At 69.2% G+C, this 24812-nt stretch overlaps 5 protein-coding genes across 9 annotated transcripts; 3 read left to right on the top strand and 2 right to left on the bottom strand.

The window, feature by feature from the left end:
- Nucleotides 1–205: 205 nt before the first annotated feature.
- ZBTB3 (zinc finger and BTB domain containing 3) lies at nucleotides 206–2015 on the bottom strand. Its single transcript, XM_084502348.1, has one exon. The coding sequence runs from the start codon at nucleotides 1601–1603 to the stop codon at nucleotides 371–373; it is 1233 nt and encodes a 410-aa protein (XP_084358474.1). The 5' UTR covers nucleotides 1604–2015; the 3' UTR covers nucleotides 206–370.
- Nucleotides 2016–2153: 138 nt separating this feature from the next.
- Nucleotides 2154–9810, top strand: GANAB (glucosidase II alpha subunit). Of its 2 annotated transcripts, XM_084502346.1 has the most exons (25): nucleotides 2154–2248; nucleotides 3026–3127; nucleotides 3221–3329; nucleotides 3412–3539; nucleotides 3631–3810; nucleotides 4082–4147; nucleotides 4396–4489; nucleotides 4574–4649; nucleotides 4747–4843; nucleotides 4933–5113; nucleotides 5547–5700; nucleotides 6132–6367; nucleotides 6461–6587; nucleotides 6665–6744; nucleotides 6848–6991; nucleotides 7241–7337; nucleotides 7437–7538; nucleotides 7632–7875; nucleotides 8014–8078; nucleotides 8185–8261; nucleotides 8351–8425; nucleotides 8521–8634; nucleotides 8709–8821; nucleotides 8919–9019; nucleotides 9111–9810. In XM_084502346.1, the coding sequence occupies exons 1-25, from the start codon at nucleotides 2169–2171 to the stop codon at nucleotides 9218–9220; spliced, it is 2952 nt and encodes a 983-aa protein (XP_084358472.1). In that variant the 5' UTR covers nucleotides 2154–2168; the 3' UTR covers nucleotides 9221–9810. The 2 variants fall into 2 exon arrangements, with proteins under 2 accessions (XP_084358472.1, XP_084358473.1); XM_084502347.1 differs by lacking the exon at nucleotides 4082–4147.
- A 135-nt stretch (nucleotides 9811–9945) lies between these two features.
- On the top strand, nucleotides 9946–13104 carry B3GAT3 (beta-1,3-glucuronyltransferase 3). Of its 2 annotated transcripts, none has more exons than XM_084502352.1 (6): nucleotides 9946–10038; nucleotides 10641–10737; nucleotides 10824–10995; nucleotides 11395–11725; nucleotides 12006–12296; nucleotides 12767–13104. In XM_084502352.1, exons 2-6 carry the CDS (start codon nucleotides 10659–10661, stop codon nucleotides 12863–12865), a joined length of 972 nt encoding a protein of 323 aa, XP_084358478.1. In that variant the 5' UTR covers nucleotides 9946–10038; nucleotides 10641–10658; the 3' UTR covers nucleotides 12866–13104. The 2 variants fall into 2 exon arrangements, with proteins under 2 accessions (XP_084358478.1, XP_084358479.1); XM_084502353.1 differs by lacking the exon at nucleotides 9946–10038 and adding an exon at nucleotides 10083–10114.
- LOC311426172 (uncharacterized protein) lies at nucleotides 12982–15321 on the bottom strand. Its single transcript, XM_084502351.1, has 10 exons — nucleotides 15261–15321; nucleotides 15074–15175; nucleotides 14755–14955; nucleotides 14517–14659; nucleotides 14330–14434; nucleotides 14152–14227; nucleotides 13959–14047; nucleotides 13761–13838; nucleotides 13573–13622; nucleotides 12982–13317 (listed from the first exon to the last, which is right to left on the bottom strand). The coding sequence occupies exons 2-10, from the start codon at nucleotides 15135–15137 to the stop codon at nucleotides 13047–13049; spliced, it is 1077 nt and encodes a 358-aa protein (XP_084358477.1). The 5' UTR covers nucleotides 15138–15175; nucleotides 15261–15321; the 3' UTR covers nucleotides 12982–13046.
- Nucleotides 15322–16969: 1648 nt separating this feature from the next.
- Nucleotides 16970–24686, top strand: EML3 (EMAP like 3). 3 transcript variants are annotated; one of them, XM_084502354.1, is made up of 23 exons: nucleotides 16970–17100; nucleotides 17712–17870; nucleotides 18265–18547; nucleotides 18818–18922; nucleotides 19196–19224; nucleotides 19326–19352; nucleotides 19502–19625; nucleotides 20011–20160; nucleotides 20252–20321; nucleotides 20422–20532; nucleotides 20798–20893; nucleotides 20976–21110; nucleotides 21193–21322; nucleotides 21405–21556; nucleotides 21908–22033; nucleotides 22117–22248; nucleotides 22344–22411; nucleotides 22506–22594; nucleotides 22697–22794; nucleotides 22889–22976; nucleotides 23070–23168; nucleotides 23574–23704; nucleotides 24419–24686. In XM_084502354.1, the coding sequence occupies exons 1-23, from the start codon at nucleotides 17079–17081 to the stop codon at nucleotides 24584–24586; spliced, it is 2592 nt and encodes an 863-aa protein (XP_084358480.1). In that variant the 5' UTR covers nucleotides 16970–17078; the 3' UTR covers nucleotides 24587–24686. The 3 variants fall into 3 exon arrangements, with proteins under 3 accessions (XP_084358480.1, XP_084358481.1, XP_084358482.1); XM_084502355.1 differs by having other exon boundaries at nucleotides 19502–19547; XM_084502356.1 differs by lacking the exon at nucleotides 18818–18922.
- The last annotated feature ends 126 nt before the right edge of the window (nucleotides 24687–24812 follow it).

Below are 24812 nucleotides of genomic sequence, written 5' to 3' on the forward strand. Positions count from 1 at the left end.
GGGCTGGGGAGGGTCACCGGAGGGGAAGGGGGGGGGGTTGGAGCCGGGGCCGGGATTCGAACCCACGGCTCTGTGTGCGGCTGACTCCGCGCATGCGCAGCCGCGGCGGGTGAAGGCAGCCGGGCGCCCGCACTGATGATGCCAGCCAATGGGAGGGCGGCGTGGGCGTGGCCTCAGGCCCCGCCCCCCAGGCACAACCCCACCGCCCGTTGCCAGCCGCGCTTTATTCCAGCCCACGTGACCTCCGTACACCCGCTCCGCCCCCTCGCCGCTCCGGCCCCGCCCACCCGCCGCTCCGGCCCCGCCCACCGGCGGCCCCGCGGGCCTTTCCCCGGGTCCTAGCGCCCGCCCGCTCGCCGGCCCGGTCCCGCTAGGGCGGGTTGCCGTGGTCGCTGTCGGCGCGGCCCCGGTGCGCGGGCGGCCCGTGGCTGTGCGCCTTGCGGATGTGCCGGTAGAGGTCCCCGGACTGCGTGTAGCTGCGCAGGCAGTGGCGGCACTCGTAGGGGCGCTCCCGCGTGTGCACGGTGGCGTGGCGGCGCAGCGTGTAGGAGCACGAGAAGGTCTTCCCGCACGTCGGGCACGTCGGCGCCTCCTCGGCGAACAGCCCGAAGCCCCCGCGCCCCTCCAGCGGCGGCAGGAACAGCGGCTCCCGCAGCGCCGGCAGCCCGAAAGCCAGCGGCTCCCCCGCCGCCGCCGCCGCCTCCCCGAAAGCCGCCCCCCGGGGACCCCGCGCCGGCCCCGGGAAGAGGCCGCCGGGGCGCCGGGCGCCCGCTTCGGGCTCCTCGTCGGAGATGACGATGGCCTCCGCCTTGACGGCGGCGGGCAGCAGCCCGGCGGGGGCGGCGGGAGCCCAGGGCCCTGCGCAGAGCTCCCCGGGGGCCGGCAGCTCGCCCCCGGGGAAGGCGGGCCGCGGGGCGGCCTCCGTCGAGCTGCTGGGGCTGGGCAGCGAGAGGTCCGGGGGGGCGTTGCGGGGGGGCCACTCGCCCTCCACGCCGGGCTGGGTGGTGTCGGCCACGTCCACGCAGGCCGCGGGTGGCTCGGGGGCTGCCAGGGCCCGCTGCTCCTCCCCGGCTTGGCCCACCGGGCCCGGCGGCACCGACAGCAGCAGCGGAGGCGGCGGCGCCCCGGGGCTGGCCGGGCGCTGCGGGAGGGCGGCGGGCGGCAGCGCAACGGGGCTGCGGGGGGGGTCGTCCTCATCCTCCTCCTCCTCCTCCCGCTTGGTGCTGTCGGCCTCGGCCGGGGCCCGCGCCTGCAGCTTCTTCTTGCAGAGCTTGACCACGTCGTTCATGTGCAGGTAGCTGGCGGCCGCCAGCACGTCCTCCAGCGGCGTGGCGGCCAGCGCCAGGCGCCCCTCGTACATGAACTCGAGCAGCAGCCCGAAGGCCGGCGGCGTCACGATCTCGCTGTTGAGCCGCACCAGCTCGCCCTTGTCCAGCCGCTCGGCGTAGCACATGTGGAAGAAGGCGCTGCAGGCCGCCAGCACGGCGCGGTGCGCCGGGAACGGGGCGCTGCCCACCAGCACCGTGCAGTCGCACAGGAAGCCCTGGGCCCGCTGCTCCCGCAGCCCCCGCAGCAGCTGCCGGCTGTGCTCCGGGAACTCCATGGCGGGGCCTGGAGGGGGGGGGGGGCTCCCGGCCCGGCTCCGGGCCTGGCTCCGCCGCTCGGGCCCGGCCCCGCTCCCCCACAAAGCCGCCTCCCCGCCCCCGCTGCGATTGGCCGCCCGGCTGCCCGCTGCGCCGCTCCTATTGGGCGCCGCGCCTGCCTCTCGTGGCGGTCGGCTGTGGGAGCGCGCTGATTGGCTCTGGGTGACGCCACTCAGCCTGGCGGAGCTTGCTCCCGCCCTCCCGGCGGAGGAAGGGGCGGGCCGCGGTTGCCATGGCAGCAGGGGCGGGGCGTTGCTGGGGTAACCCCGAGCGGGCCGGGAGGCTGCTTGTGATTGGTTGCTCGGCGGCGTCGCTCCGGCTTTACCTCGCGTTCATTGGTTGGCCGCTCCCCTCCCTCCGGCCGCGCCTACCGCGCTCTCTGATCGGCTCCCTCTCCCGCCTTTCAACCCCCCGCGCGCCAATCACGGGGCAGCGTGGGCGGGGCTTCGCTCCCCGGGCGACCAGGTGCGCCCGGGGCGGGGCGGGAGCGCGCTCCCGGGGGAGGGGCGGGGCTCCGCGCAGCCAATGGCGTGCGACGGCGTGGGGGGGCCGGGGGGCGGGGTCAAGGGTCAGCCCTCAGCCAAGATGGCGGCGGCGCCGGGGAGGTGAGCGCGCGGCGGGGGGGGCGGGCGGCCGCTTCCCCCCCCCACTTCCCGGTGTGAGACCCCCCCAGGACCCCCCCGGGACCCCCCCAGCCCCTCACCGGGCGGGTCCCGGCGCCACGGGGCCCTCGGGGCGAGGCCCGGGACCAGGCCGAGTCCCCGCGGCCCGGTCCCCGCTCCCCCCCCGGGCACGTTGGGGCCCCCCCGGCCCGGCCCCGGTTATGCCCAGGCCCCCCCCAATCCACCCCCGGTGTCTCCCGGCCCCCCCTTGGTCCGGCCCCTGTTACTCTAAGACCCCCCCGGGTTACATCCGGACCCCCCCGATCCAGCCCCGGTTGCTCCAAGACCCCTCCAGCCCCCTCCCGTTTGCTCCCAGACCCCCCCAGTTACACCCAGACCCCGCCAGTCCAGCCCCAGTTACATCTGGATCCCCCCCCAATCCAGTCCCGGTTGTACCCGGACCACCCTGGTCTGGCCCCGGTTCCACCCAGACCCCCCCGGTAACACACAGCCCCCCCCGATTCCAGCCCCGATTGCTCCAAGACCCCCCCCAACCCCCTCCCAGTTGCTCCCAGACCCCGCCGGTTCCAATCGGAGTCCCCCAGTTACACACAGACCCCCCCCAGTCCATCCCCGGTTTTTCCCGGACCCCCCCGGTGTGGCCCCTGGTATTCCAAGACCCCCCCCGGTTACATCCGACCCCCCCAGCCCCCTCCCGGTTCTATTAACCCCCCCCCGTTCTCCCCCTGGTAACGGCCGTGCCCTTTGCCCCGTCCCCAGGCAGCGCCCGGCACCGCTGCTGCTCTGGGCCCTCCTCCTCGGGGCCGTGCTGGCCGTGGACCGCAGCAACTTCAAGACGTGCGAGCAGAGCTCCTTCTGCAGGTGGGTGCCCCCCCGGGCCACCAATTTCTTATCGGGGGGGGGGAGTCCCGTTGGAGCTGTGCTTCCCCCACACCCTCTCGTTTTCCCGTGCAGGCGGCAGCGCAACCTCCAGCCCGGCCGCTCCCCGTACCGAGCCCTCCTCGAGTCGCTGCAGCTCGGCCCCGGCGCCGCCACCCTGCAGCTGGTCAACGAGGCCACCAAGGTGCGTGCGGGGCTCGGGGGGGGGTTAATTAATTAATTTAGGGTTCTGGGCACGCGGTGAGGCGCGATTTTTGCCCCCCTAGGTGCCGCTGCTGCTGGAGCTGTCGGGGCTGCGGGAGAACACCACGCGCATCCGCATCCGGGAGCTGCACCCGCTGCGGCCCCGCTTCGAGGTGCCCGACGTGCTGCTGGGCGAGCCGCAGCCCGAGCCGTGAGTCCTGCACCTCCCCAGCAAGGGAATTTCAGAGCTGGGGGGGCACCGCCGTGACCCTCCCGGGTGTTTTTTTTTCTTTCCCTGTTAGGCTGACGGTGACAGGGCGCGAGGAGGGGAGCCTGGAGCTGGCGCTGGGCCCCGGCGGGCACCGGCTGCTGCTGACGGCGAAACCGTTCCGCATGGACCTGCTGCGGGGCCGCCAGCTGCTGGCCAGCATCAACGCCCGCGGGCTGCTCGTCTTCGAGCACCTCCGCCCCCGCCCCGGCTCGTGAGTACGCTGGGGGGGGGCTACACCCATTTTTAGCCCCCCCCCCGGTGGGATTTGGGGAGCTCCTCCAGCTCCCGGCTCCCTCCTGGTGTAGATAAACCCCGGGGTTGGGGTGTGGGGGGGTGAAAATCAAGGAGGGGGGCCATAAATTGGGGGGGGGGGCTGCGGGCGCTGACTCTCGCTGTGTTTCTGTTTCTGGCTGCGCTGTTTTTTGCCCCCCCCTCACACCCGCCCCAACGCCGCCCCCCCCCCTTCCTCGTGCGCCCCCCAGTTTCTCGGATAAAGTTAGTAGCTCGCTCGGGAGCTTGTGGGATAAGCTCAGGAGCCTGTTCTATAGGTAATTCCGTGGCTGCTGCTGCTGTTCTGCCCCCCCCGCCCCAAATTTCCCTCCCCCACCCCAAAAATCCCCCCCCACCTTCATGTGGCCCCTCTCAGGGGCTGCATCCTGACCCCCCCACCCACCCCTGTGGTTTCGGGCTCCCCCCTCCCTTCCCACGGGTTAGTGAGCATCCCCGCTGCGTGTGTGTGTGCACGAGTGCCCCCCCCCAAGGGGAAAAAAACCCAAAACGTGTCCGTGTTCCCCAGTGACCCCCCCAAAGAGCCAGCAGAGGAGGAGGCAGCCGCCGAGGGGCAGGAGGGAGGCGAAGGGACGGAGAACGCCGACAGCCAGAGCGAGAAGGTGCTGTGGGGGCACTTTTTATGGGGTGGGGGGCTTTTTATGAGGTGGGGAGGCTTTTTCTGATGCTGTTGCCCCCCCCCCCAGCCCGCAGAGGAGGCCACAGAGGAGCCGGGCTCGTGGGAGGAAACCTTCAAGACGCACACGGACTCCAAACCCAACGGTGAGGGCGGTGCCAGGGGGCCGTAGCGACCCCCCCCTTATTATGGGGGCCTCTGTGGGGTGGGGGCGTCCTTAATTCCCCCCCCCCACCCCCCCAGGCCCCACGTCGGTGGGGCTGGACTTCTCCCTGCCGGGTTTCGAGCACGTCTACGGCATCCCCGAGCACGCCGACAACCTGCGGCTGCGCACCACCGAGTGAGTTTGGGGGAAATTTTGTTTTTTTTTTGGGGGGAGGGGGGTAAGGTGCTGCGGGGGGGGGATGCTGACAGCCTGCCCTCCCGCAGGGGGGGGGACCCGTACCGCCTCTACAACCTGGACGTCTTCCAGTACGAGCTCTACAACCCCATGGCTCTCTACGGCTCCGTCCCCCTGCTGCTGGCCCACAGCGCCCGCAGCACCCTCGGCCTCTTCTGGCTCAACGCCGCCGAGACCTGGGTGGACATCAGCTCCAACACGGCCGGCAAGGTCAGCCCCCAAACTCTTTTTTGGGGGGGTTCCCCGAGCCCCAAGGGGACCCTAAGGGCCACTGCAGAGCCCTTAGGGGATCCCAAGCACTGCACCGACCCCAGGGCATCCCCCACGGGGGCCCTAATAACCACAGGAGAGCCCCAAAGGGACCATGGGTCCCACAGGGCATCCCCTAAAGGGACCCCAAGCACCATGGAGCAGCACTAAGGTCCCCTGGAGCACCCCAAGGGCCACAGGGCAGCACCAAGGGGACCCCGGGTCCCACAGGACAGCCTCAAAAGGACCCTGAGCGCCATGGGGCAGCCCCGCAGGGACCCCAAGCCGTAAAGGGATCCTAGCGTCCACTGAAGAGCCCCTAGGGGACCCCGAGCACCACAGGGCATCCCCCAGGGTGACCCCCCCTGAAGGTTTTGTGCCCCCCCATTTGCAGACGATGTTTGGGAAGCTGCTGGACTACATGCAGGGGGGCGGCGAGACGCCGCAGACGGACGTGCGCTGGATGTCGGAGAGCGGCATCATCGACGTCTTCCTGCTGCTCGGCCCCACGCCCGCCGCCGTGGCGGGGCAGTACGCTGCCCTCACCGGTACCGGGGGGGGCTGGGTCATGGTTTTGGGGGGCTGGGTCGTGTTTTTGGGGGGCTAGGTCACTTTTTTAGGGGTTAGATTGGTTTTTGGGAGGGCTAAGTCAGCTTTTGGGGGGACTTGGGTCGTGTTTTTGAGGGCTGGGTAGTGGTTTTGGGGGGTCTGGGTAGTGTTTTGGGGGGGCTGGGTCATGTTTTTCAGGGGTTAGATCAGTAAAATCAGGGTTTTTGGGGGGTTAGGTCGGGTTTTGAGGGGTCAGGTCAGGTTTTTGGGGGTTTAGGTCAAGGTTTGGGGGGTGAAATCAGGGTTTTGGCAGGGTTAAGTCAGGTTTTGGGGGATCAGGTCAGGTTTTTTGGGGGTTTAGGTCAGTTTTTGGTGCGTTAAGTCAATTCTTGGGGTCTTTATCGACCTGGGGGGTGCCCTCTCGCCGCAGGCACCCAGGCGCTGCCGCCGCTCTTCGCCCTGGGCTACCACCAGAGCCGCTGGAACTACAACGACGAGGAGGACGTGGCGGCGGTGGAGCGGGGCTTCGAGGAGCACGCCATCCCCTGCGACGTGCTCTGGCTCGACATTGAGCACGCCGACGGCAAGCGCTACTTCACCTGGGACCCCAGCAAGTTCCCCCAGCCCCGCGCCATGCTCGAGCGCCTGGCCGCCAAGAAACGCAAGGTTTGGGATCCCCCCATGGGTTTGGGAGGATTTGGGAGGGTTTGGGGGATCCCCCTGGGTGTCCTACGGTGATTTTTGGGGTGCCCCCCGCAGATGGTGAGCATCGTGGACCCGCACATCAAGGTGGACAGCGCCTACCGCGTGCACAGCGAGCTGCGCGCCCGCGGCTTCTACGTCAAGACCAAGGACGGCGGCGACTACGAGGGGTGGTGCTGGCCGGGTGAGGGGGGCTGAGGGGCTTGGGGGGGTCCCTGGGGGGTGCGGGGTGTCTTGTTAACGCCCCCCCTCCGTCACCAGGCTCAGCGGCGTACCCCGACTTCACCAACCCCGAGATGCGCGCCTGGTGGGCCTCCATGTTCGCCTACGACCAGTACGAGGTGGGAGCGGCCCCCTCACCCTGTGACCCCCTAAAACATCACCATAACCCCCCCAAAATGTCACCGTGAAGCCCCAAATCATCACCGTGTCCCCCCCCCAAAGGGCTCGACCGAGAACCTCTTCACCTGGAATGACATGAACGAGCCCTCGGTCTTCAGCGGCCCCGAGGTGACGATGCACAAGGACGCCGTGCACCACGGCGGCTGGGAGCACCGCGACCTCCACAACCTCTACGGCTTCTACGTGGTGAGCCCGCGCCCCCCCCACCGTCAGGACCCCCCCCCCAAAGCCCCCTGGGGCTCCCCGACCCCCTTTTCCCTTCCCTGACCCCCTCTTTCTCCCCCCAACCCATTTTTCTTCCACCCCCAACCCCTCTTCCTTCCCCCTGACCCCCTTTTTTCCACCCTGAACCCCTTTTTCTTCCCCCTGACACCCTTTTTTCCTCCCCCAACCCCTTTTTTCCCCCCCCGACCCATTTTTTCCTCCCCCCCCCAGCAAATGGCGACGGCCGAGGGGCAGATCAAGCGCTCGGGCGGGCGGCAGCGCCCCTTCGTGCTGAGCCGAGCCTTCTTCGCCGGCTCCCAGCGCTACGGTGAGGATCAGGACGAAGCGGGGACCCCCTTGCGCCCCCCACCATCCCATTTCCCCCCCCCACAAGAACCTCCCGGACCCCTTTTTCCCCCAAAAAAAGGCGCCGTGTGGACGGGTGACAACGCGGCTGAGTGGGAGCACCTGAAGATTTCCATCCCCATGTGCCTGAGCTTCGGGCTGGCCGGCCTCTCCTTCTGCGGCGGTGAGCAGCTTGGCTATTTATTTGGGGCGGGGACATTTTGGGGGTGCTCAGCACCATTTTAGGACCCCCCCGAGCCTTTTTCCATCCCCGCAGCCGACGTGGGGGGGTTCTTCAAGAACCCGGAGCCGGAGCTGCTGGTGCGCTGGTACCAGGCGGGCGCCTTCCAGCCCTTTTTCCGCGCCCACGCCCACCTGGACACGGTGCGGCGCGAGCCCTGGCTTTTTGGGGAGGAGAACGCGGCGCTGATCCGCGCCGCCCTGCGCCACCGCTACGCCCTGCTGCCCTTCTGGTACACCGCCTTCTACCGCTGCCACCGCCACGGGCTGCCCGTCATGAGGTGAGGCCCCAAAATTGCCCCGCTCCGCCCCGAAATCCACCCCAAAACTCCCCCGTTTCTCCCGTTTCTTCCCCAAATTGCCCCGCCCTGAAATCCACCCCAAAACTCCCCCTTTTACCCCCGTTTCCCCCCCCCCAGGCCCCTCTGGATGGAGTACCCCGAGGACACCACCACCTTTGCCATGGATGACCAGTACCTAATTGGTGAGTGGTGCCCCCCCGACCCCCCACCCATCTCAGGACCCCACCCCCCTTGGTTCTGAGCCCCCCCTTTTGGTGCTGAGCCCCCCCCTTTTTCCCCCCCCCCCAGACAGGGCTCTCCTCGTGCACCCCGTGACGGAGCAGGGTGCCCGCGGCGTGCAGGTCTATCTGCCTGGCAAGGGAGAGGTGAGCTGGAGAGGGCTGGGGGGGCACTTCCAGTGGTGGTTTTTTTTGCCCAGGGGGGGCACATCTTCACCCTATAACTCTGCCCCCAGGTGTGGTACGACATCGCCTCCCACCAGAAGCACCACGCGCCCCAGACCCTCTACGTGCCCGTGACCATGAGCAGCGTGCGTGGTGCCAGGGCTTTGGGGGGGTCCCAGACAGGCTGGGGGGGTCCCAGAGGGGCTGGGGGGAGCTAAAATTTCCTCTGCCCCCCCCCCAGATCCCCGTCTACCAGCGCGGCGGCACTGTGGTGCCGCGGCAGGACCGCGTGCGGCGCTCCACCGAGTGCATGAAGGGCGATCCCTTCACCCTCTACGTGGCCCTGAGCCCCCAGGTGAGCCCAGCGCCGCGGGGGGGGCTCCCCAAAACCCCCCCGGAGCCCCCCCTTGACCCCCCCAACCCCCCCAGGGCACGGCTGAAGGCGACCTCTTCCTGGACGACGGGCAGAGCTTCGACTACGCCACGGCCGCGCGCTACCTCCACCGCCGCTTCACCTTCGCCGGCAACACGCTGACAGCCAGGTAGCCCCCCCAAAAAGCCCCCCCTTGGCCCCCCCGCGTTGTGGGGGCGCCCCTCTCCATGCCTTTCGTCTCTGTGTCCCCCCCTCCCCTCCTCCAGCTCTGCGGACCCCCGGGGCAGCTTCGAGACCCCGGCGTGGGTGGAGCGCGTGGTGATCCTCGGCGCGGGGAAGCCGGCGGCCGTGGTGCTGCGTCCCGCAGGTGAGTAGGGGGACACGGGGAAGTTTGGGGGGGGGTCCTGGGGCTGTTGTGCCCCCCCCTCACCCTGTTTTGCGCTCCCCCCTCCCCACAGCCGGCCCCGAGACTCGCCTCGACTTCCAGCACGACGCGGAGACCTCCGTCCTCACCCTGCGCAAGCCGGGGGTCCCCATCGGCGCCGACTGGGCCATCATCCTGCGATAATGCAGGGGGGGGGCTGCTGTGAGACAGGGGGGGCTCCCCCCCCCCTCCTCTGAGCCCCCCTCGCCCCCCCCTTGCTGCCGCAGGGTTGTTTTGGGGGCTTGGAGGTGGGGGGGGCTGCTGCTGATCCCCCCTCCCTCCCGTTGCCCCCCCCCTCACAATTTGAGGCGGGGGGGGGAGCGGGGCCGGGCTGGTGGGGGCTGGGGACCAAGACTGTGAGCCCCCCCCAGCCCTGAGCCCCCCCCAGCCCCACAACTCCCCCCCAAATCCCCCCCCGTGCCCCCAGCAACACCTCCTCCCCTTCCCCTCCCCCCCCCTTTTTTTCCTTGCCCTCCCCCCCCCTCTTTTTCTGTGCCCTCCCCCCCTTTCTGCCCCCCCCCTTCCCCCCAGCTGCTGGGGGGGGCAGCAGGGGGTGGGGGGAGGCCCCTCCCCTCGCCCTCTCCCCCAATGCTGGGGGGGAGGGGGAGGGAGGGCAAAAGCGAGCCCCCACCCCCTTCTCTTCCGGTTGAGGGGCAAGGGGGTGGCCGTGGGGCGCAGCCCCCGCGCGGATTTTGATAAAACACGAATTAAAAAACGGAAAAAAAACGGGAAAAGTGACTGTTTTCTTTTGGGGGGGGCGGGGAACTATTGCGCTGGGGGTGGCGGTGCCAGACGGACTCGTTTAGGGGACGGACCGCGGCCGGAAGTAGCGGCCGGAGGGTACCGGGGTAGGGCCGGAAGAGCCGGCCCGGCCCGGCCCGGCCCGGCGGAGGCTGCGCGGCCCCGGCCCGGTTCCGGTCCCCGAGGTCCCGGTTCCGGTCCCCGGCCCCGCCCCCGCCGCGGTGAGTTCCGGTGGCCCCGCGGCTGCCCCTCCCCCCCCGCGGTCTCCATGGCAACGGCGCCACGTCCGCACGGCCCGTGGGCACCGGGACTGGGAGCACTGGGAGGGACTGGGACGGGCTGGGGGGGACTGGTGGGAGCTGCAAGGGACGCGGATGGACTGGGGACATAACGGGGGGGACTGGGACATACTGGGGGGGGGGACTGGGATGTACTGGGGGTGACTGGGATTTACTTGGGGGGACTGGGATGGACTGGGGACATAACGGGGGGGACTGAGACATACTGGGGGGCAACTGGGATGTACTGGAGGGGACTGGGATGGACTGGGGATATAATGGGGGCGACTGGGATTTACTTGGAGGAACTGGGATGGGTTGGGGGCTACTGGGAGGGACTGGGACAGATGTGGGGGGGCAACTGGGATGAACTGGGGGGGCTGGTGCTGCTCCCCCTGAATCTTTGCACCTTGGGGGGGAACTGGGGGCCACTGGTCCATACTGGGAGGAACCGGGAAGGTGCTGGGGGTTGCAGGGCCACCCCCCCACCCCCCTGCCCCCCAGGAACCCCCCCACCCCCCCCAATTTTTTTTTGCCCCCCCCAGTTCCCCCCCCCCCCGGCCATGCTGAGGCTGAAGCACGTCTTCCTCGTCTACTTCGTGGTGTCACTGCTGGGGTTGCTCTGCGCCCTGCTGCAGCTCGGTGAGAGCCTGGGGGGGGGCACAACCCTCCTCACCCCTCCCCTTTCATTAATTAACCCCCCCTCTTTAATTTTTGCCCCCCCCCAGGGCAGCCCTGTGACTGCTCCCGGCTGCTGCAGGGCGCTGAGCGGCGCCTGGCCCAGCTCCAGGCCCAGCTGCGGCACGGGGCTGGGGGGGGGGGGCCCAAAACGGGAGGGGGGCCCGAGACCGGGGGGGCCCCGCTGCCGACCATCTACGTGGTGACTCCCACCTACGCCAGGTGAGAGCAGGGGGCGTTGATTTGCCCCCCCCCGGGGCTATTAACCCCCCCCAGACACTTTATTCTCCCCTCCAGACACTTTATTCCCCCCCCCTGGATATTTTATCCCTCCCCCATTACATTTTATCCCCCCCCAGACATTTTATTCCCTTCCCATGCTGATTTCCCCCCCCCTTTTTCATGTATTCCCCCCCCGATCCCTATTCCCTCCCCCTCATTTTATTACCCCCCCATTATATTTTCCCCCCTCCAGAACATTTTATCCCCTTCCTGTGCTCTTTTTCCTCTCTCTTTTCCTCTCATCCCCCCCCTATTTCTTCTCTGCACCCCCCCTAATTTATCCCCTACCCCCTCCCCTACATCTTTAGCCCCCCCCTAACATTTTTCTGCCCCCCCCAGGCCGGTGCAGAAGGCCGAGCTGGTTCGCCTGTCCCAGACCCTGCTGCACGTGCGGGCGCTGCACTGGGTGGTGGTGGAGGACGCCCCCGCCCCCACCGCCCTGGTGGGGGGGCTGCTGGCGGCCAGCGGGGTGCCCTTCACCCACCTGCACGCCCCCACCCCCCCCGAAATCCGACGCCGCCCCGGGGACCCCCCCTGGCTGCGCCCCCGCGGCGTGGAGCAGCGCAACCGGGCCCTGCAGTGGCTGCGGGACACGCGCCCCCCCGGCGAGGCGGCCGTGGTCTACTTCGCCGACGACGACAACACCTACAGCCTGCGGCTCTTCGAGGAGGTACGGCCCCCCCCGGACCCCCCCGGGCCCCCCCCAAAATCCTCAGACTCCCCCGGGACTCCTAAGCCCCTCCTGGAACTCCTCAGAACCTCCCCAAGCCCCTTATTTCCCCCCTTATCCCCCCCAACCCTCCCCAAAGCCCCTTTTACCCCCCCTTTCCCCCCTTAACCCCCCTCTAGCCCCCCCCAAGCCCCTTATTTCCCCCCTTAACCCCCCCACACCCCCCCCAAAGCCCCTTTTACCCCAACCTCTGACCCCCCAACCCCTCTCCCCCCCCCAGATGCGCAGCACCCGGGGGGTGTCCGTCTGGCCGGTGGGGCTGGTGGGGGGGCTGCGTTTCGAGCGGCCGCTGGTGGCGGGGGGGCGGGTGGTGGGCTTCCACACGGCCTGGAAGCCCGAGCGCCCCTTCCCCCTGGACATGGCCGGCTTCGCCGTCGCCCTCCCCCTGCTCCGCGCCCGCCCCGCCGCCCGCTTCGACCCCGCCGCCGAGCGCGGGTACCTGGAGAGCAGCCTCCTGGGGGGGCTCGTCACCCCCGCCCAGCTGGAGCCCAAGGCCGACAACTGCACGCAGGTTGGGGGGGGCCTGGGGTCCTTTGGGGGGGGCTGAGATCCTTTGGGGGGGGCCTGGGGAGTGTAGGTGGGACCTAGGGTGGGTCCTGAGCCCCTTTTGGGGGTCCTGAGCTCCTTGGGAGGGGTCCTGGGGGGGTCCTGAGCTCATCTGGGGGGGCCTGAGCCCCTTTGGGGGGGGTCCTGGGGGTCTCAGGAGTGCCATACTGTGGGGTTCTGGGGGGGCCCTGGGCCTCCTGGGGGGGTCCTGGGATGTGTAGGGGGGTCCTAGGGAGCCTAGAGGGGTCCTGGAGGGGGTGCTGAGCCCCTTTGGGGGGCTCCTGAGCCCTTTGGGGGGGGATCCTGAACCCCTTGGGGTGGTCCTGTGAAGCCTGGGGGTCCCCTAGGGCTGCAGGGTGGGGGTTCGCGAGCCCCCGCCCCCCAATTTGGCTGACGGGGGGGAGTCTTGTCTTTTTTTTTGTGCCCCCCCCCCAGGTGCTGGTGTGGCACACGCGCACCGAGAAGCCCAAACTGCGGCAGGAGGAGCAGCTGCAGCGCCAGGGCCGCGGCTCCGACCCCCGCATCGAGGTGTGAGGGGGCCCCCCCCTCCAATTGGGGCCCCCCCCTCAAATTTGGGGCCTCCCCCCTTTGTCTGGGGACCCCCCAAGGACACGCAGGATCCTACAACCAAAGGGGGGGGGGGCGTTGGATGTGGGGCCACCCGGCTTTTATTTATGGGGGGGGGCTTCAAATTGCGCCCTCCCCTTCCCCCCCTTCACAGGGGGCCCCCCCAGCGCCCCCCCCCCTCCTCTGCAATAAATTCTCCTCCTCCAGCCTTGGCTGTGTCTGGGGGGGGCCCGGCCCACCCGGGACCCCCACCCCATGGCGGGGGGCTCGCGGCCGCGGGGGGGGGCACAGCGATGAGGGCCCCCCCCAGGGCAGGAGCCCAGGGGGGGGGCAGGATGAGGGGGGGGGGCCCCCCCCAGCCCTCCTGCTGCCGGTGGATCTTCATGTGGGCGTTGCGGCTCTTGATTTTGGGGAAGATCCTGGGGGAAACGGGGGCGCTGAGGGAGAGCGGGGGGATCTGCCCCCCCCCCAGCCCCTTCTGGGCCCCCCCAGCCCATTTTGCCCCCCCCCCCCAACCCTTTTCTGCCTCCCCCAGACCCTTTTGTCCCCCCTATCAACCCTTTTGGGGCCCCCCAGTCCCTTTTGTCCCCCCCAGACCCCTTTTGCCCCCCCCATCCCTTTTCGGCCCCCCCGAGCCCCATTTGCCCCCCCAAAACCCTTTTACCCCCCCCTACTTTCCGCAGAGCTTGCAGGGGAACTGTGCGCCGAGACCCTCGGGCACCACCTGGGGAAACACAGACAGGAGAGAGGGGGTCCTGACCCCCCCCAGGTGCTCCGGGGGGCGTCCCCGGCACCCTTGAGTGTTCCGGGGGGGTCCCCAGAGCCCCCCCAATTTGCTGGGCGCCCCCAACCCCCCCCATACCTGCCTGCGCCCCCTCCCCATCCGCGCCTTGTGCAGGTAGTAGAACTCCACGCACTGCGTCGTCCGCTTGGAGGGTACCTTGGGGGGGGGGGGGGAACAGGCATTTTTGGGGTGCCCTCAGGAAATCTGGGTGGGTTTATACCATGGGGGGGTGTTTATAGCATGGGGGGGCGATTTATGGCACGGGGGGGGCCTCACCGCCCGCTGGATGCGCCCAAAATCCTTCCCGTGCCGCGCCAGCGCCTGGGCGAAGAGGCGCCGCTCACGGGGGCTCCAGGAGTCGCTGCCTGCCGGGGGGGGGGGGGGCTCTTTGTGGGTGCTGGGGGGGGGCCACAAGCCCCAGGACCCCCCCCAAGACCCCCCCCCACGAGACAACGAGCCCCCCCCTCACCAGCATAGTGGTACCCAGCCAGTGGGTGCGCCTCGGGCCAGGCCGGTGTCCCCAGCAGCAGCAGCTCCAGGGCTCCCTTTTTTTTTTGGGGGGGGGGGGGCAGAGAAATTTGGGGTGAGGTTGGGGTTTTTTTTTGAGCGGGGGGGGCCACCCCAGACCCCCCCCCTCCCCACCTTACCGTCAGGCTGCCGCTGGCACGGGCCAGGCAGTGCAGGGCCAGCTCAGTGTTGGTGCCCCCCCCCCGGCACAGCGCTTGAGCAGGATAGGGCCAGGAGCATCTCCACTGGGGGGGGGGGCACAATTAGGGTGCTTCCCCCCCTCGGAAGCCCCCCCCCCCAAATTTTAGGGTGCGGGGGGGGCCTCACCTTGCCGCTGGGTTGCGGGGTCCCCCTCCAACCCGGGCCAGGGGCTCCAGGCCAGCGTTGCCCCCCTCGGGGGTGGGGGGCTCCGGGCGCAGCCCCCCAGCTCCGGCACGGCCGCCTGGAAGCCAGAGCCCACGTTGATTTGCCTGGGGGGGGGGCACAAAAAAAAATCAAGATGTCCCCCCCCCCCCAAAAAAAAAAATAATAACCCCCGCCCCTTCATTTTCCCCACTCACGGAACTTTGAGGCGCAGGGGGTCTGGAGAGCCAGGGGGGCTGCGCGCCCCCCCAGTGGAGCTCAGACCCCCGAAAAGCCCCGGCCCCGAGCGCCCCGGGTCCAGCATGGGGGGGGGCCGGTAGCGGGGGGGCCCCCCCCCGAGACTGAGGCGACTCCGGTAAAGGTGGGGGGGGCGGCTCTGTGAGGGGGGGGGCGCTGGGGGGACCTGGGGGGGGGGGGGGAGAGAGAAGGGTCATGAGGGTGACCTGTGCACCCCCCCCCCAATTTCTCCCCCCCGCGTTGTGCCCCCCCCCTTGTGCCCCCCCCCCCATTGCTGCTCTCACCTCGGGGGGGGCCGCCCCCCCCACCCAGGGGGGGCCCAGCTCGCAGCCCCCCAACGCCGGCCATGGGGGGAAGGCGGCAAAGGGGGGATAACGCTCAGGGTCCTGGGGGAGGGGGGGGCATGGGTGAGATTTTTTTGGGGGGGGGTCCTGTGGTTGCCCCCCCTAAAAAAAAAGGACCCGGCCTCACCTGGGGGCACCGCGCCCCATCGGGAGCCCATGGGGGTCCCACGAAGCCGTCACTCCCCCCCAGGCCCTGCAGGGCTGCAAGAATAGGGTGAGCCCCCCCCCCAAAAAAAAGACCCCCCCCCCAAAAAAGATCCCCCCAATAAAAAAAAGCCCTCCACAATAATAAAAGACCCTCCCCAATAAAAGAGCCCCCCCACAATAAAAAAAGACCCCCCACAATAATAAAAGACCCCCCCCAATTAAAAAAAAGCCCCCTCCCCAATAAAAAGCCTCCCCTGCACTCACCTGGGCCCTGGAAGGCTCCGGGGGGGGCGCAGGGGGGGGGCTGCAGGTCCTGGTAGAGGCAGGCGGGGGGGGGCTCCTCGAGGGGGGCCCCCCCCCCCGAAGGGCAGGTAGGGAGGGGGGGGGGCCCCCTCCCCCCTCCCCCCCCCCTCGGGGGTCGCGGCCCCCCAGGCCTCCCCCAGGAGCCCCCCCCCAAAAGTTTGGGTGAAGGGGGCCGGGGGGGGGGCCCAGGGGCCTGGAATTGGGGGGGGGGGCTCAGGGGGGGGCTCCCAGTAGGGGCCCAGCTCCATGGGGTGCGTGTGGGGTGCCGGGGAGGGGGGGGGATTTGGGATTTTTTTTTTTTTTTTGGGGTGTGGGGGGGGCGGTTTGGGGGGGGGGGGTTTCCGGCCCCGCCGCGGGCGGGAAGCGAATCTCGGCCCCCGGCATCCGGGGTGCTGGGGGGGGGCGGACCCCCCCCCGGGGCGGGGCGAGGGGCCAAGAACCCCAAAAACCCCAAACACTCCCCCCAAACCCCCCCGTGCCACCCTAAACCACCCTCCCACACCCCCAAAATCCCCCCACCGCCACCCCAACCCCCCCCGTGCCTCCCCACCCCCCCACACGACCCCAAAATCTCCCCCCCACGACCCCAAATCCCCCCCCTCCACCCTAACCCCCCCCCCCCATGCCACCCCAAACTCCCCCCGCGGCCCTCCCCCTCTGTCCCCAAAGGGCACCCTCGGGTCCCCCCTTTCCCTGTCCCCCCCACAAATATTGCCCCCCGCCCCCCCATTACCGGGCCCCCCCCGCCTCGTCCCCCTCCCTCCCTTCCCGGAGGCTCAGCCCCAGCCCCGCTCCCGCTATGAGTGTGCAGGATGCGGCCCCCCCCGGGGGGGGATAAAAATGGGGCCTGGGCCCCCCCCCCGGAAAAAAAAAAAACCACCCGGGGGTGCAGCCCCCAGACCCCCAACCCCAGATGGGGGCAACCACAGGCCCCGATCCCAAACTGAGGGGGCCCGGGAGGGACAGACCCTGTTTTTTTTTTTGGGGGGGGGGCACTGAGGGGTGTGGGGGGGTCCCTAAAACCGAGGGGGGGATTATAGCGGGGGGGGGGGGGCGGCGTTTCGCTTTTGGGATGAATCGGGGGGGCCGCCGCTGCCCCTTTTGGTGTGGGTTCGGGGTGCCGGGACGCGGCCCCCCCAAAAAAAACCACACAAATCATCCCGAAACTTAACGGGGGGGGGGGGGCACCCGGTGCTGACACCATTAAAATAAAAAAATCCCCCCCCCATTAAAAAAAAAACACCCCAAAATGATGGGGGGGGGACAGGAGGCACACGGGGGTCTTCCACCAGCTGCAGGGGGGACAGGGGGTTTTTGGGGCTGGGGGGGGCGCACGGGGGGTGCTCGTGGCCCCCCCCCACGAGGGTTTTTTTGGTGTTTTTTTGTGTTTTGTTTTTTTTTTTTGGGGGGGGGGGCAGGATCGGGCGGAGGGGAAATGACTCGGCGCCGCCGCTGCGCTTCCTGAGGCGCCGGAGGCCGAGGCCTAGCGGCCGCCATGGAGCCTGGGCCCGAGCACGGTGAGGGGGGGGGGGGACTTTGGGGAGGGGTGAGGGGCACCATTACAAGGTGTGTGACCCCCCCCGGTGGAAAATGAGCCGCCCGCCCTCATTAGCGCTGCTGCTGCTGAGCCGCAGGGGCTCGGCGGGGCCTGGGGCCTATGGGAGGCATGGGGGGGGGGAGGGGGGGGTTGGGAGGGGCACACACATGGGGGGGGTACACACATGGGGGGGGCACACACATGGGGGGGGGGGCACATCTGATGGAGAGGGCACATCTGAAAAGGGGGGGGACCATATTTTTTTTTGGGGGGGGCACGTATTTAGGGGAACACCCAGGTATTTGGAGAGGGGGGGCACAGGCAGAAGGGGGGGAGTTTGGGGGGGACACACACCTGGGGGGGGCACATCTGAAAAGGGGGGGGGCATATCTTGGGGGGGGCATATCTTGGGGGGGGGGCACATATTTAGGGGAGCACCCAGGTATTTGGAGGGGGGGGGTGGCACCCCTGGGCGTGCTGCCCCACCTGGGCCCATAGGGTACCATGGAAGAGAGGGAGGGTGAGGGGGGTAAAAGGGCAGCCCCCCCCCAAATTTTGGGTGCCGTCTCACCCCGTGTGCCCCCCCCGCAGGTGACCTGGCCCCCCCCGGCCCCCCCAGCCCCCTGGAGCCCCGGCTGCGGCGGCTCGAGGAGGAGCTGGCGCTGGTGAAGGCAGCGCTGGGGGACGCGCTGCGGCGCCTCGGCCTCTATGAGCAGCACCTGCCCCGCCTGCTGCGGCACCTGCCCCACGGTGAGACCCCCCCCCCAAAAAAAAAAAACAACCCCCGGGACCCCCCCCCAACACCTGGGATCCCCCCCTGGTACCTGGGACTCTCCCCCCATTCCTGGGACCCCCCCAACACCTGACACCCCCCGCCCCCGTACCTGGGACCCCCCCCCAGTACCCAGGATCCCCCCCCGGTTCCTGGGACCCCCCAACACCTGACACCACCCCCCGGGACCTGGGACCCCCCCTGGGACCCCCCACAGTACCCAAGACCCCCCCCCAGTTCCCAGCACCCCCCCATTACCTGGGTCCCCCCCCCTCTCCGCAGCACCCTCTGGACACCCAGGGGTCCGCAGCTGGATTGGGGGGGGGGGCAAATTCTGACCCCTTTTTGCCCCCCCCCCCATGACCCCCACAGCCAACGGTGCCATCCCGGAGCCCTTCGTGCCGCCGGCCCCCCCCACCGCCACCGGGCCCCCCCCGGACCCCTCCCTTTGCCGCTCCCCCGGTGTCAGCGTGGGGACGCAGACGGACGGGGGGTCCCCAGCGGCGCCTGGGGGCAGCGGGGACCCGGGGGGGCCCCAAGAGCCGCCCCCCCCCGGGTCTCCCCCTTGCCCCCCGGCGCCCCCCCCCCCGGCTTCCCCGGAGCCACCGACCCCCGAATCCCCCCCGGCAGCCCCCCAGGGTGCCCGCAAAGAGCTGTGAGGATGGGGGGGCCTTGAGGGGGGGGGGGGGCTCAGGGGTGCTGGGGGGGTGGGAAAGTGCTGGGGGGGGGCGTTGGGGCTGGAATTTAGGGGTAGGGTGGTTTTTTTTTGGGGGGGGGGACCATTTGGGGGGGGGGGTGACCCCTTGCTGATGGTGTCCACCCCCTCCCCTTACCCCCACCCCTCTCTGTCCCGTGTCCCCGTGTCCCTCCGTGTCCTCCCCCCACCCCACGACCCCACCCCCAAAAAATGTGTCCCCCCCCCCAGCCTGCGCAGGCACAGCTCCTCCGGCAGCTCCAGCCCCCGGCGCCGCCTGAGTAGGAAAGCGGCCTCGTCCGCCAACCTCTTGCTGCCCGTGGGGAGCCCCGAGAGGTGGGGGGCCCCCCCCGCACCCCAAACCTCCCCCCACACCCTCTCACCCCCCCTCACCCCCCCCCGCAGCTTCGCATCCCTCCTTGCCCTCCCCACCCCCTCCCCGCACCCCCAAAACCCCTCCTGCACCCCTAAACTCGTGCAACCCCCCCAAAAAAATCCATGACCCTCCCCCTGCACCCCAACCCCCCCTGCACCCCCCCTCCACCCCGTGCCCCCCCTCTCACCCCCAAATTTCCCCCTCCCCCCGCTGACGCTGCCTCTCCCTCACAGCCGCCCCAAGGAGCCCGTCATGAGCCCAGGTGGGTGCTTGGGGGGGGGAGACGGGGGGGCACACACAAATTTTGGGGGGCTTTAGGGGTTTTTTATTATTTTATGACACTCTTTCCCCCCCTCCCCCCAGGGTCACGCCGTGCCAACTACAACCTGGGTGAGGCCGGGGGGGGGCTTCTTCCCGGGCCCCCCTCTGTGTGTCCCCAACCCCTGCCACTAACAGGGCAGGGCTGGGGGGCCTGGGGGGGTCCTGGGGGGGGTCGGGGGGGTCGGGGGGGGTCTGACCCCCTCCGTCCTGCCCCACAGAGGGGGTGTCGGTGAAGATGTTCCTGCGGGGCCGCCCCATCACCATGTACGTGCCCTCGGGGCTGGGCCCCTACGGGGGGCTGCGCGCCGAGCTGCCCCCCGAGCGCCTGCAGCTCGACTGGGTGTATCCTATTTGGGGGGGGGCACCCCACTGGGGGGGTCCCCGACCCTACATGGGGGTCCCCGACCCCGCCTGGGGGTCCCTGACCCCGCCTGGGGACCCCCCACCCTGTCCCCATCCCTTCCTGGGGGTCCCTATCCCCTTTTGGGGTTCCCTGTCCCCCCCCATCCTTCTCCCCACCCCCTCCTGCCCACCCCCATCCCCTTTTCACTCCCCCCCCCGTCCCCATCCCCACCCCACCCCAATCACCCCCTTTCTCCCCCCACTCCCCCCTACCCCCTTTTTTTTGGGGGGGGGGCTGTGAGTCCCTTTTTTTTTTGGGGGAGGGTCCCTTTTTTTTTTTCTGGGGGGTCCCTCCCCGTTTCTCCCCTTAACTCGCCCCCCCCAGCTACGGGTACCGGGGCCGGGACAGCCGCTCCAACCTGCACGTGCTGGCGTCGGGCGAGCTGGTTTACTTCATCGCCTGCGTCGTCGTCCTCCTCCACGTCCCCCTCCGCCGCCAGCGCCACTACCTGCGCCACAGCGACTGCGTGCGCTGGTGAACCCCGGCCTGGGGGGGTTATTTGGGGTGTGGGGGGCCCCCCCAGCCCCGTTATCCCCCCCTCTCACCGCCCCGTTTCCCCCTCCAGCCTGGCCGTGCACCCCGACCGTCTCCGCGTCGCCACGGGGCAGGCGGCCGGCGTGGACAAGGACGGCAAGGTAACGGGGTCGGGGGCTGTCTGCGTGCCCCCCCCAGCCCCCAAATCCCGTGCCCAGCCCCCGTTTCCTTCTCTCCCCCCCCCATTTTTTGTCCCCGCAGCCGCTGCAGCCCGTGGTGCACATCTGGGACTCGGCCACGCTGCTGACCCTGCAGCAGATTGGCCTCGGCAGCTTCGAGCGCGGCGTGGGCTCCCTTGCCTTCTCCACGGCCGTGAGTGCCCCCCCCCGACCCCCCCGGCCTTGTCCCCCTGTCCTTCTGTCCCTCTGTCCTTGTCCCTCAGTCCCACCCTGTCCCCTTGTCCCTCCGACCCCCATTTTCGTCCCCCTGCCCCTGTCCCCATCCCTCCATCCCCTGTCCCCCTGTCCCCCCATTTCCCTCCCCCTGTCCCCATCCCTCCGTCCCCTTGTCCCCCGTCCTTCTACCCCCCCGGGGGTCCCCCCGTGTCCCCCCCCGACCCCTCCGGTGTCCCCCCCAGGACCTGGGCGCCCACCTGTGCGTGGTGGACGACTCCAACGAGCACATGATGTCGGTGTGGGACTGCGCCCGCGGCACCAAGCTGGCAGAAGTGAAGGTGAGGAGGGGGTCCCGGGGGGGTGTCAAGGACTCAGAGGGGTGCCCTCACCACCCCCCCTAAAAAAAAAAACGCCCCACAGAGCACCAACGAGTCGGTGCTGTCAGTGGAGTTCAACCCCCAGGACAGCGGCAGCATCATCACCAGCGGCAAGTCCCACGTCTACTTCTGGACCTGGAGCGGGGCCGCACTCACCAAGAAGCAGGGCATTTTTGGGGTGAGGGGGGCACCCAAAGGGGCTTGGGGGGGGCCCGGCCGGCACCCCTACCACCGCCTGCTGTTGTTTTCCCCCCCCCTAGAAATATAAGAAGCCCAAATTCATCCAGTGCTTCGTTTTTGACGCCGCCGGGGACGTGCTGACCGGCGACTCTGAGGGCAACATCCTCACCTGGACCCGCGCCGCGGGGCCGGCGGGGAAAGGGGGCAAAGGTTTGGGGGCTGGGGGGGACACGGGGGGTGGTTTGGGGAGCTGGGGGGGTTGCCGTGAGGCTGAACCCACCCCCCCCGGCAGAGACGTACCAGATTGGGCAGCAGAGGCGGGCGCACGAGGGCAGCATCTTCGCGCTGTGCCGCCGGCGGGACGGGACGGTGCTGAGCGGCGGCGGCAAGGACCGCAGGGTGCTGAGCTGGAGCCCCGAGCTCCTCCTGCTGCAGGAGGCCGAGGTGGGGCACGCGGGACCCCCGAAATCTACCCCGGGAGCCCCAAAAATCCACCCCAGGACCTCGAAATCTGTCCCGGGAGCCCCAAAACCCACCCCAGGACACTGAAATCTGCCCTGGGACCCCATAATGCGCCCCACAGACCCCAGAGTGGTTAGGGATTGGGAAGGGGGGCTGGGGGTGCCCCCCTCACCTCCCCCCTGTCCCCCCCGATCCCCTCCTATCCCCCCTGGTCCCCTCCTGCCCTCTCCCCTTGTCCCCCTTTTGTCCCCCCCATCCCCTCCTTTCCCCCCCATCTCCCCCCATTTCCCCTGCACCCCCCTTTACCCCCCGACCCCCCCGGCCCCCCCCCAGCTCCCCGAGCGTTTTGGCGCCGTGCGCACCATCGCGGAGGGGCCGGGCGAGGAGCTGCTGGTGGGCACCACGCGCAACGCGCTGCTGCGGGGCACGCTGGCCGACGGCTTCACCCCCATCGTGCAGGTGGGTCCTGGGGGGTTTTGGGGGGGTCTCCCTTCATGGGAGGGGCTCAGGGTGACCCCCCCGCCTCGTGTCCCACCCCCCAGGGGCACACGGACGAGGTCTGGGGTCTCGCCACCCACCCCTCGCGCTGCCTCTTCCTCACCTGCGGCCACGACCGGCAGCTCTGCCTGTGGGACGGGCAGGAGCACGCCCTGGCCTGGAGCCTGGCCCTGGAGGTGAATTTATTTTGGGGGGGGGGGTGGTTAAATAAAGGCTGGGGGGGGGCACAGAGAAGGCCCTGATGTCCTCTGTGTGTCCCCCCCACCTCCAGGACACAGGGCTCTGCGCCGACTTCCACCCTGGGGGCCAAGTGGTGGTCGTGGGGCTGCTGACGGGACGGTGAGCGACCGACGGGGATTTTTGGGGTGGGGGGGGAACAAGGAGCCCCCCCCCGACCCCTGACACCCCCTCCCGTGTTGTGTCCCCCCCCCAGGTGGCTGGTGCTGGACACGGAGACGCAGCAGCCGCTGGCAGGGGGCTCGGACGGCAACGAGCAGCTCTCGGTGGTGCGCTTCTCCCCCGGTGAGCCCCCCTTTATATCCTTTCGGGGGGGGTCTCCTGTGTCCCCCCCCACCCCTAAGACCCCCCCAGCCCTAAAAAAAAAACCCTTTTGGGGTCCCGCAGACGGCTCCTTCCTGGCCATCGGCTCCCACGACAACGTCATCTACATCTACAGCGTGGCCGAGGGCGGCCGCAAGTACACCCGCTTCGGGCGCTGCACGGTGAGGGGGGGGCTTTTTTTTTAATGGGGGGGGGAAAGGAAGATCCTACCCCCCCTCTCCAAAGTCCCCAATGCCCCCTCCTGCCCCCCCCCAGGGGCACTCAAGCTTCATCACCCACCTGGACTGGTCCAAGGACGGCCACTTCGTCATGTCCAACTCGGGGGACTACGAGATCCTCTACTGTGAGCGGGCAACGGGGGGTGGGGGGCCCCCCAAAAAATTTGGGGGGGGTGGGGGGCACCTGGGGGGGTCTCTCAACTTTGTCCCCCCCCCAGGGGACGTGGCCGGGGGCTGCAAACTGCTCCGGAACCGCTTCGAGAGCCGGGACCGCGAGTGGGCCTCCTACACCTGCGTGCTGGGCTTCCACGTCTTCGGTGGGGGGACAGGGGGTTCTAGGGGGGGGTTGTTTTTTTTTGGGGGGGGTCAAGGGGTTTGGGGGGGGCAGGGGATTAGGGGGAGGTGGGGGGTTTTGGGGGGGTCCTGGGGTTTGGGGGGGCAAAGGATTTTGGGGGTGGGGATTTAGGGGGGCTCGGGATTTGGGAGGGGGTCCTGAGATTTGGGGGGGCTTTAAGGGATTTTTTTTGGGAGCTTCAAGGGATTTTGGGGGGGGGGTCCAGACATTTGCCTGCGGGCAGGGGATTTGCACATACACGCGAGGGCTCTGGCAATTTGGGGGAGGCTCTGGAGCTATTTTTTTCTTTTTTTTTTTGGGGGGGGGGGGGGCTGACCTCGCTGTGTGCCCCCCCCCCCAAAAAAAAAAAAAAACAAAAAAAAACCAGGCGTGTGGCCCGACGGCTCGGACGGCACCGACATCAACTCCCTGTGCCGCTCCCACCACGAGCGCCTGGTGGCCGTGGCCGACGACTTCTGCAAGGTGCACCTCTTCCAGTACCCCTGCGCCCGCCCCAAGGTGGGCTGGGGGGGCCGGGGGGGGGCTTCTTACACGGGGAGGGGGCTGGGAGGGCAAGGGGGGTGCATGGGGAGGGGGAATGGGGGGAGGGAGGGGGCTGGGGGGTGCATGGGGAGGTGGGGGGCACACGTGTGTGCAAGGGGAGGGGGTGCACAGGGCACATGTGTGTGCACGGGACATGTGGGGGTGCATGGGGACACGGGGGGGGTTCACAGGGACACGTGGGTGTGCACGGGGGGGGCTGGGTGCATGCTGCGTGCACACGCGTGTGCCAGGCTGCACGTGGGCACGCTTGGGTGGGTGTGCACGCTGCCACGGGCGTGCACTCATGCTTATACACGTGTGCATGCTCCTATGTGTGCATGCTCATGCTCACACGCGTGTGCACACTCCCACGTGCAGCTACATGCTCTTACACGTGTGTTCACGCTCCTACATGCATGCGTGTGCTCCTGCATGTGTGCACACTCCTGTGTGTGCACGCTCCTCCATGTGTGTTCATGCTCCTGCATGCGTGCACACGCTCTCACACACGTGCACATGCTCCCCCACACGTGTGCATGCTCCTTTAGCTTTGTGCATGCTCCCACACGCTCCTACCTGCCAGCACACGCTCCTACATGCGTGTGCACGCTCCGACACACTCCTACATGTGTGTTCATGCCCCCACGCGCACGTGCACGCTCCCACACGCCCCCCCACCCCCCCCCACAGGCTCCCAGCCACGTCTACGGGGGCCACGGCAGCCACGTCACCAACGTGCGCTTCACCCACGACGACGGGCACCTGGTGTCGCTGGGGGGCAAGGACACCGGCGTCTTCCAGTGGCGGGTGCTGGGGGGGCCCCCGGTGCCCGCCGGGGGGGCCGCGGAGCCCCGTTGAGGCCCCCCCGTTACCCCCGTTACGGGACCAGGGGGGCCCCGGCCCCCCCCCAGCTCACTTTTTTACCCTCCCCCCCTTTAAATAAAGCCTTGGAGCGGGCGCTCGGCTCCCCGCCTGCTTCCTGCCGCCGTTACCGGGCCCCGCTTCCGGTCCGGAGCCGGAAGCGGCCGCCCGTTTCCCGGAAGCGGCGGGAGAGCCAACGGCTCCGTGCCGGAAGCGCTCGTGG

Source organism: Aythya ferina (genome assembly GCF_964211825.1).
Source record: "Aythya ferina genome assembly, chromosome: 38".
NCBI classification, from domain to species: domain Eukaryota; kingdom Metazoa; phylum Chordata; class Aves; order Anseriformes; family Anatidae; genus Aythya; species Aythya ferina.

Excerpts from the sequence above, each read along its gene's own strand:
- ZBTB3 (XM_084502348.1), bottom strand. The coding sequence starts at position 1,603 with ATGGAGTTCCCGGAGCACAGCCGGCAGCTGCTGCGGGGGCTGCGGGAG.
- GANAB (XM_084502346.1), top strand. The coding sequence starts at position 2,169 with ATGGCGTGCGACGGCGTGGGGGGGCCGGGGGGCGGGGTCAAGGGTCAG. Across the intron at positions 3,811-4,081 it reads CTCCGCCCCCGCCCCGGCTC|TTTCTCGGATAAAGTTAGTA; the intron begins GTGAGTACGCTG and ends TGCGCCCCCCAG. Across the intron at positions 9,020-9,110 it reads CGTGGTGCTGCGTCCCGCAG|CCGGCCCCGAGACTCGCCTC; the intron begins GTGAGTAGGGGG and ends CCCTCCCCACAG.
- B3GAT3 (XM_084502352.1), top strand. The coding sequence starts at position 10,659 with ATGCTGAGGCTGAAGCACGTCTTCCTCGTCTACTTCGTGGTGTCACTG. Across the intron at positions 10,738-10,823 it reads CTGCGCCCTGCTGCAGCTCG|GGCAGCCCTGTGACTGCTCC; the intron begins GTGAGAGCCTGG and ends GCCCCCCCCCAG. Across the intron at positions 10,996-11,394 it reads GTGACTCCCACCTACGCCAG|GCCGGTGCAGAAGGCCGAGC; the intron begins GTGAGAGCAGGG and ends TGCCCCCCCCAG.
- LOC311426172 (XM_084502351.1), bottom strand. The coding sequence starts at position 15,137 with ATGGCCGGCGTTGGGGGGCTGCGAGCTGGGCCCCCCCTGGGTGGGGGG. Across the intron at positions 14,048-14,151 it reads GGCTGGGTACCACTATGCTG|GCAGCGACTCCTGGAGCCCC; the intron begins GTGAGGGGGGGG and ends CCCCCCCGGCAG. Across the intron at positions 13,839-13,958 it reads TTGGGCGCATCCAGCGGGCG|GTACCCTCCAAGCGGACGAC; the intron begins GTGAGGCCCCCC and ends CCCCCCCCCAAG.
- EML3 (XM_084502354.1), top strand. The coding sequence starts at position 17,079 with ATGGAGCCTGGGCCCGAGCACG. Across the intron at positions 21,557-21,907 it reads TCCTGCTGCAGGAGGCCGAG|CTCCCCGAGCGTTTTGGCGC; the intron begins GTGGGGCACGCG and ends GCCCCCCCCCAG. Across the intron at positions 23,169-23,573 it reads GCTGGGCTTCCACGTCTTCG|GCGTGTGGCCCGACGGCTCG; the intron begins GTGGGGGGACAG and ends AAAAAAAACCAG.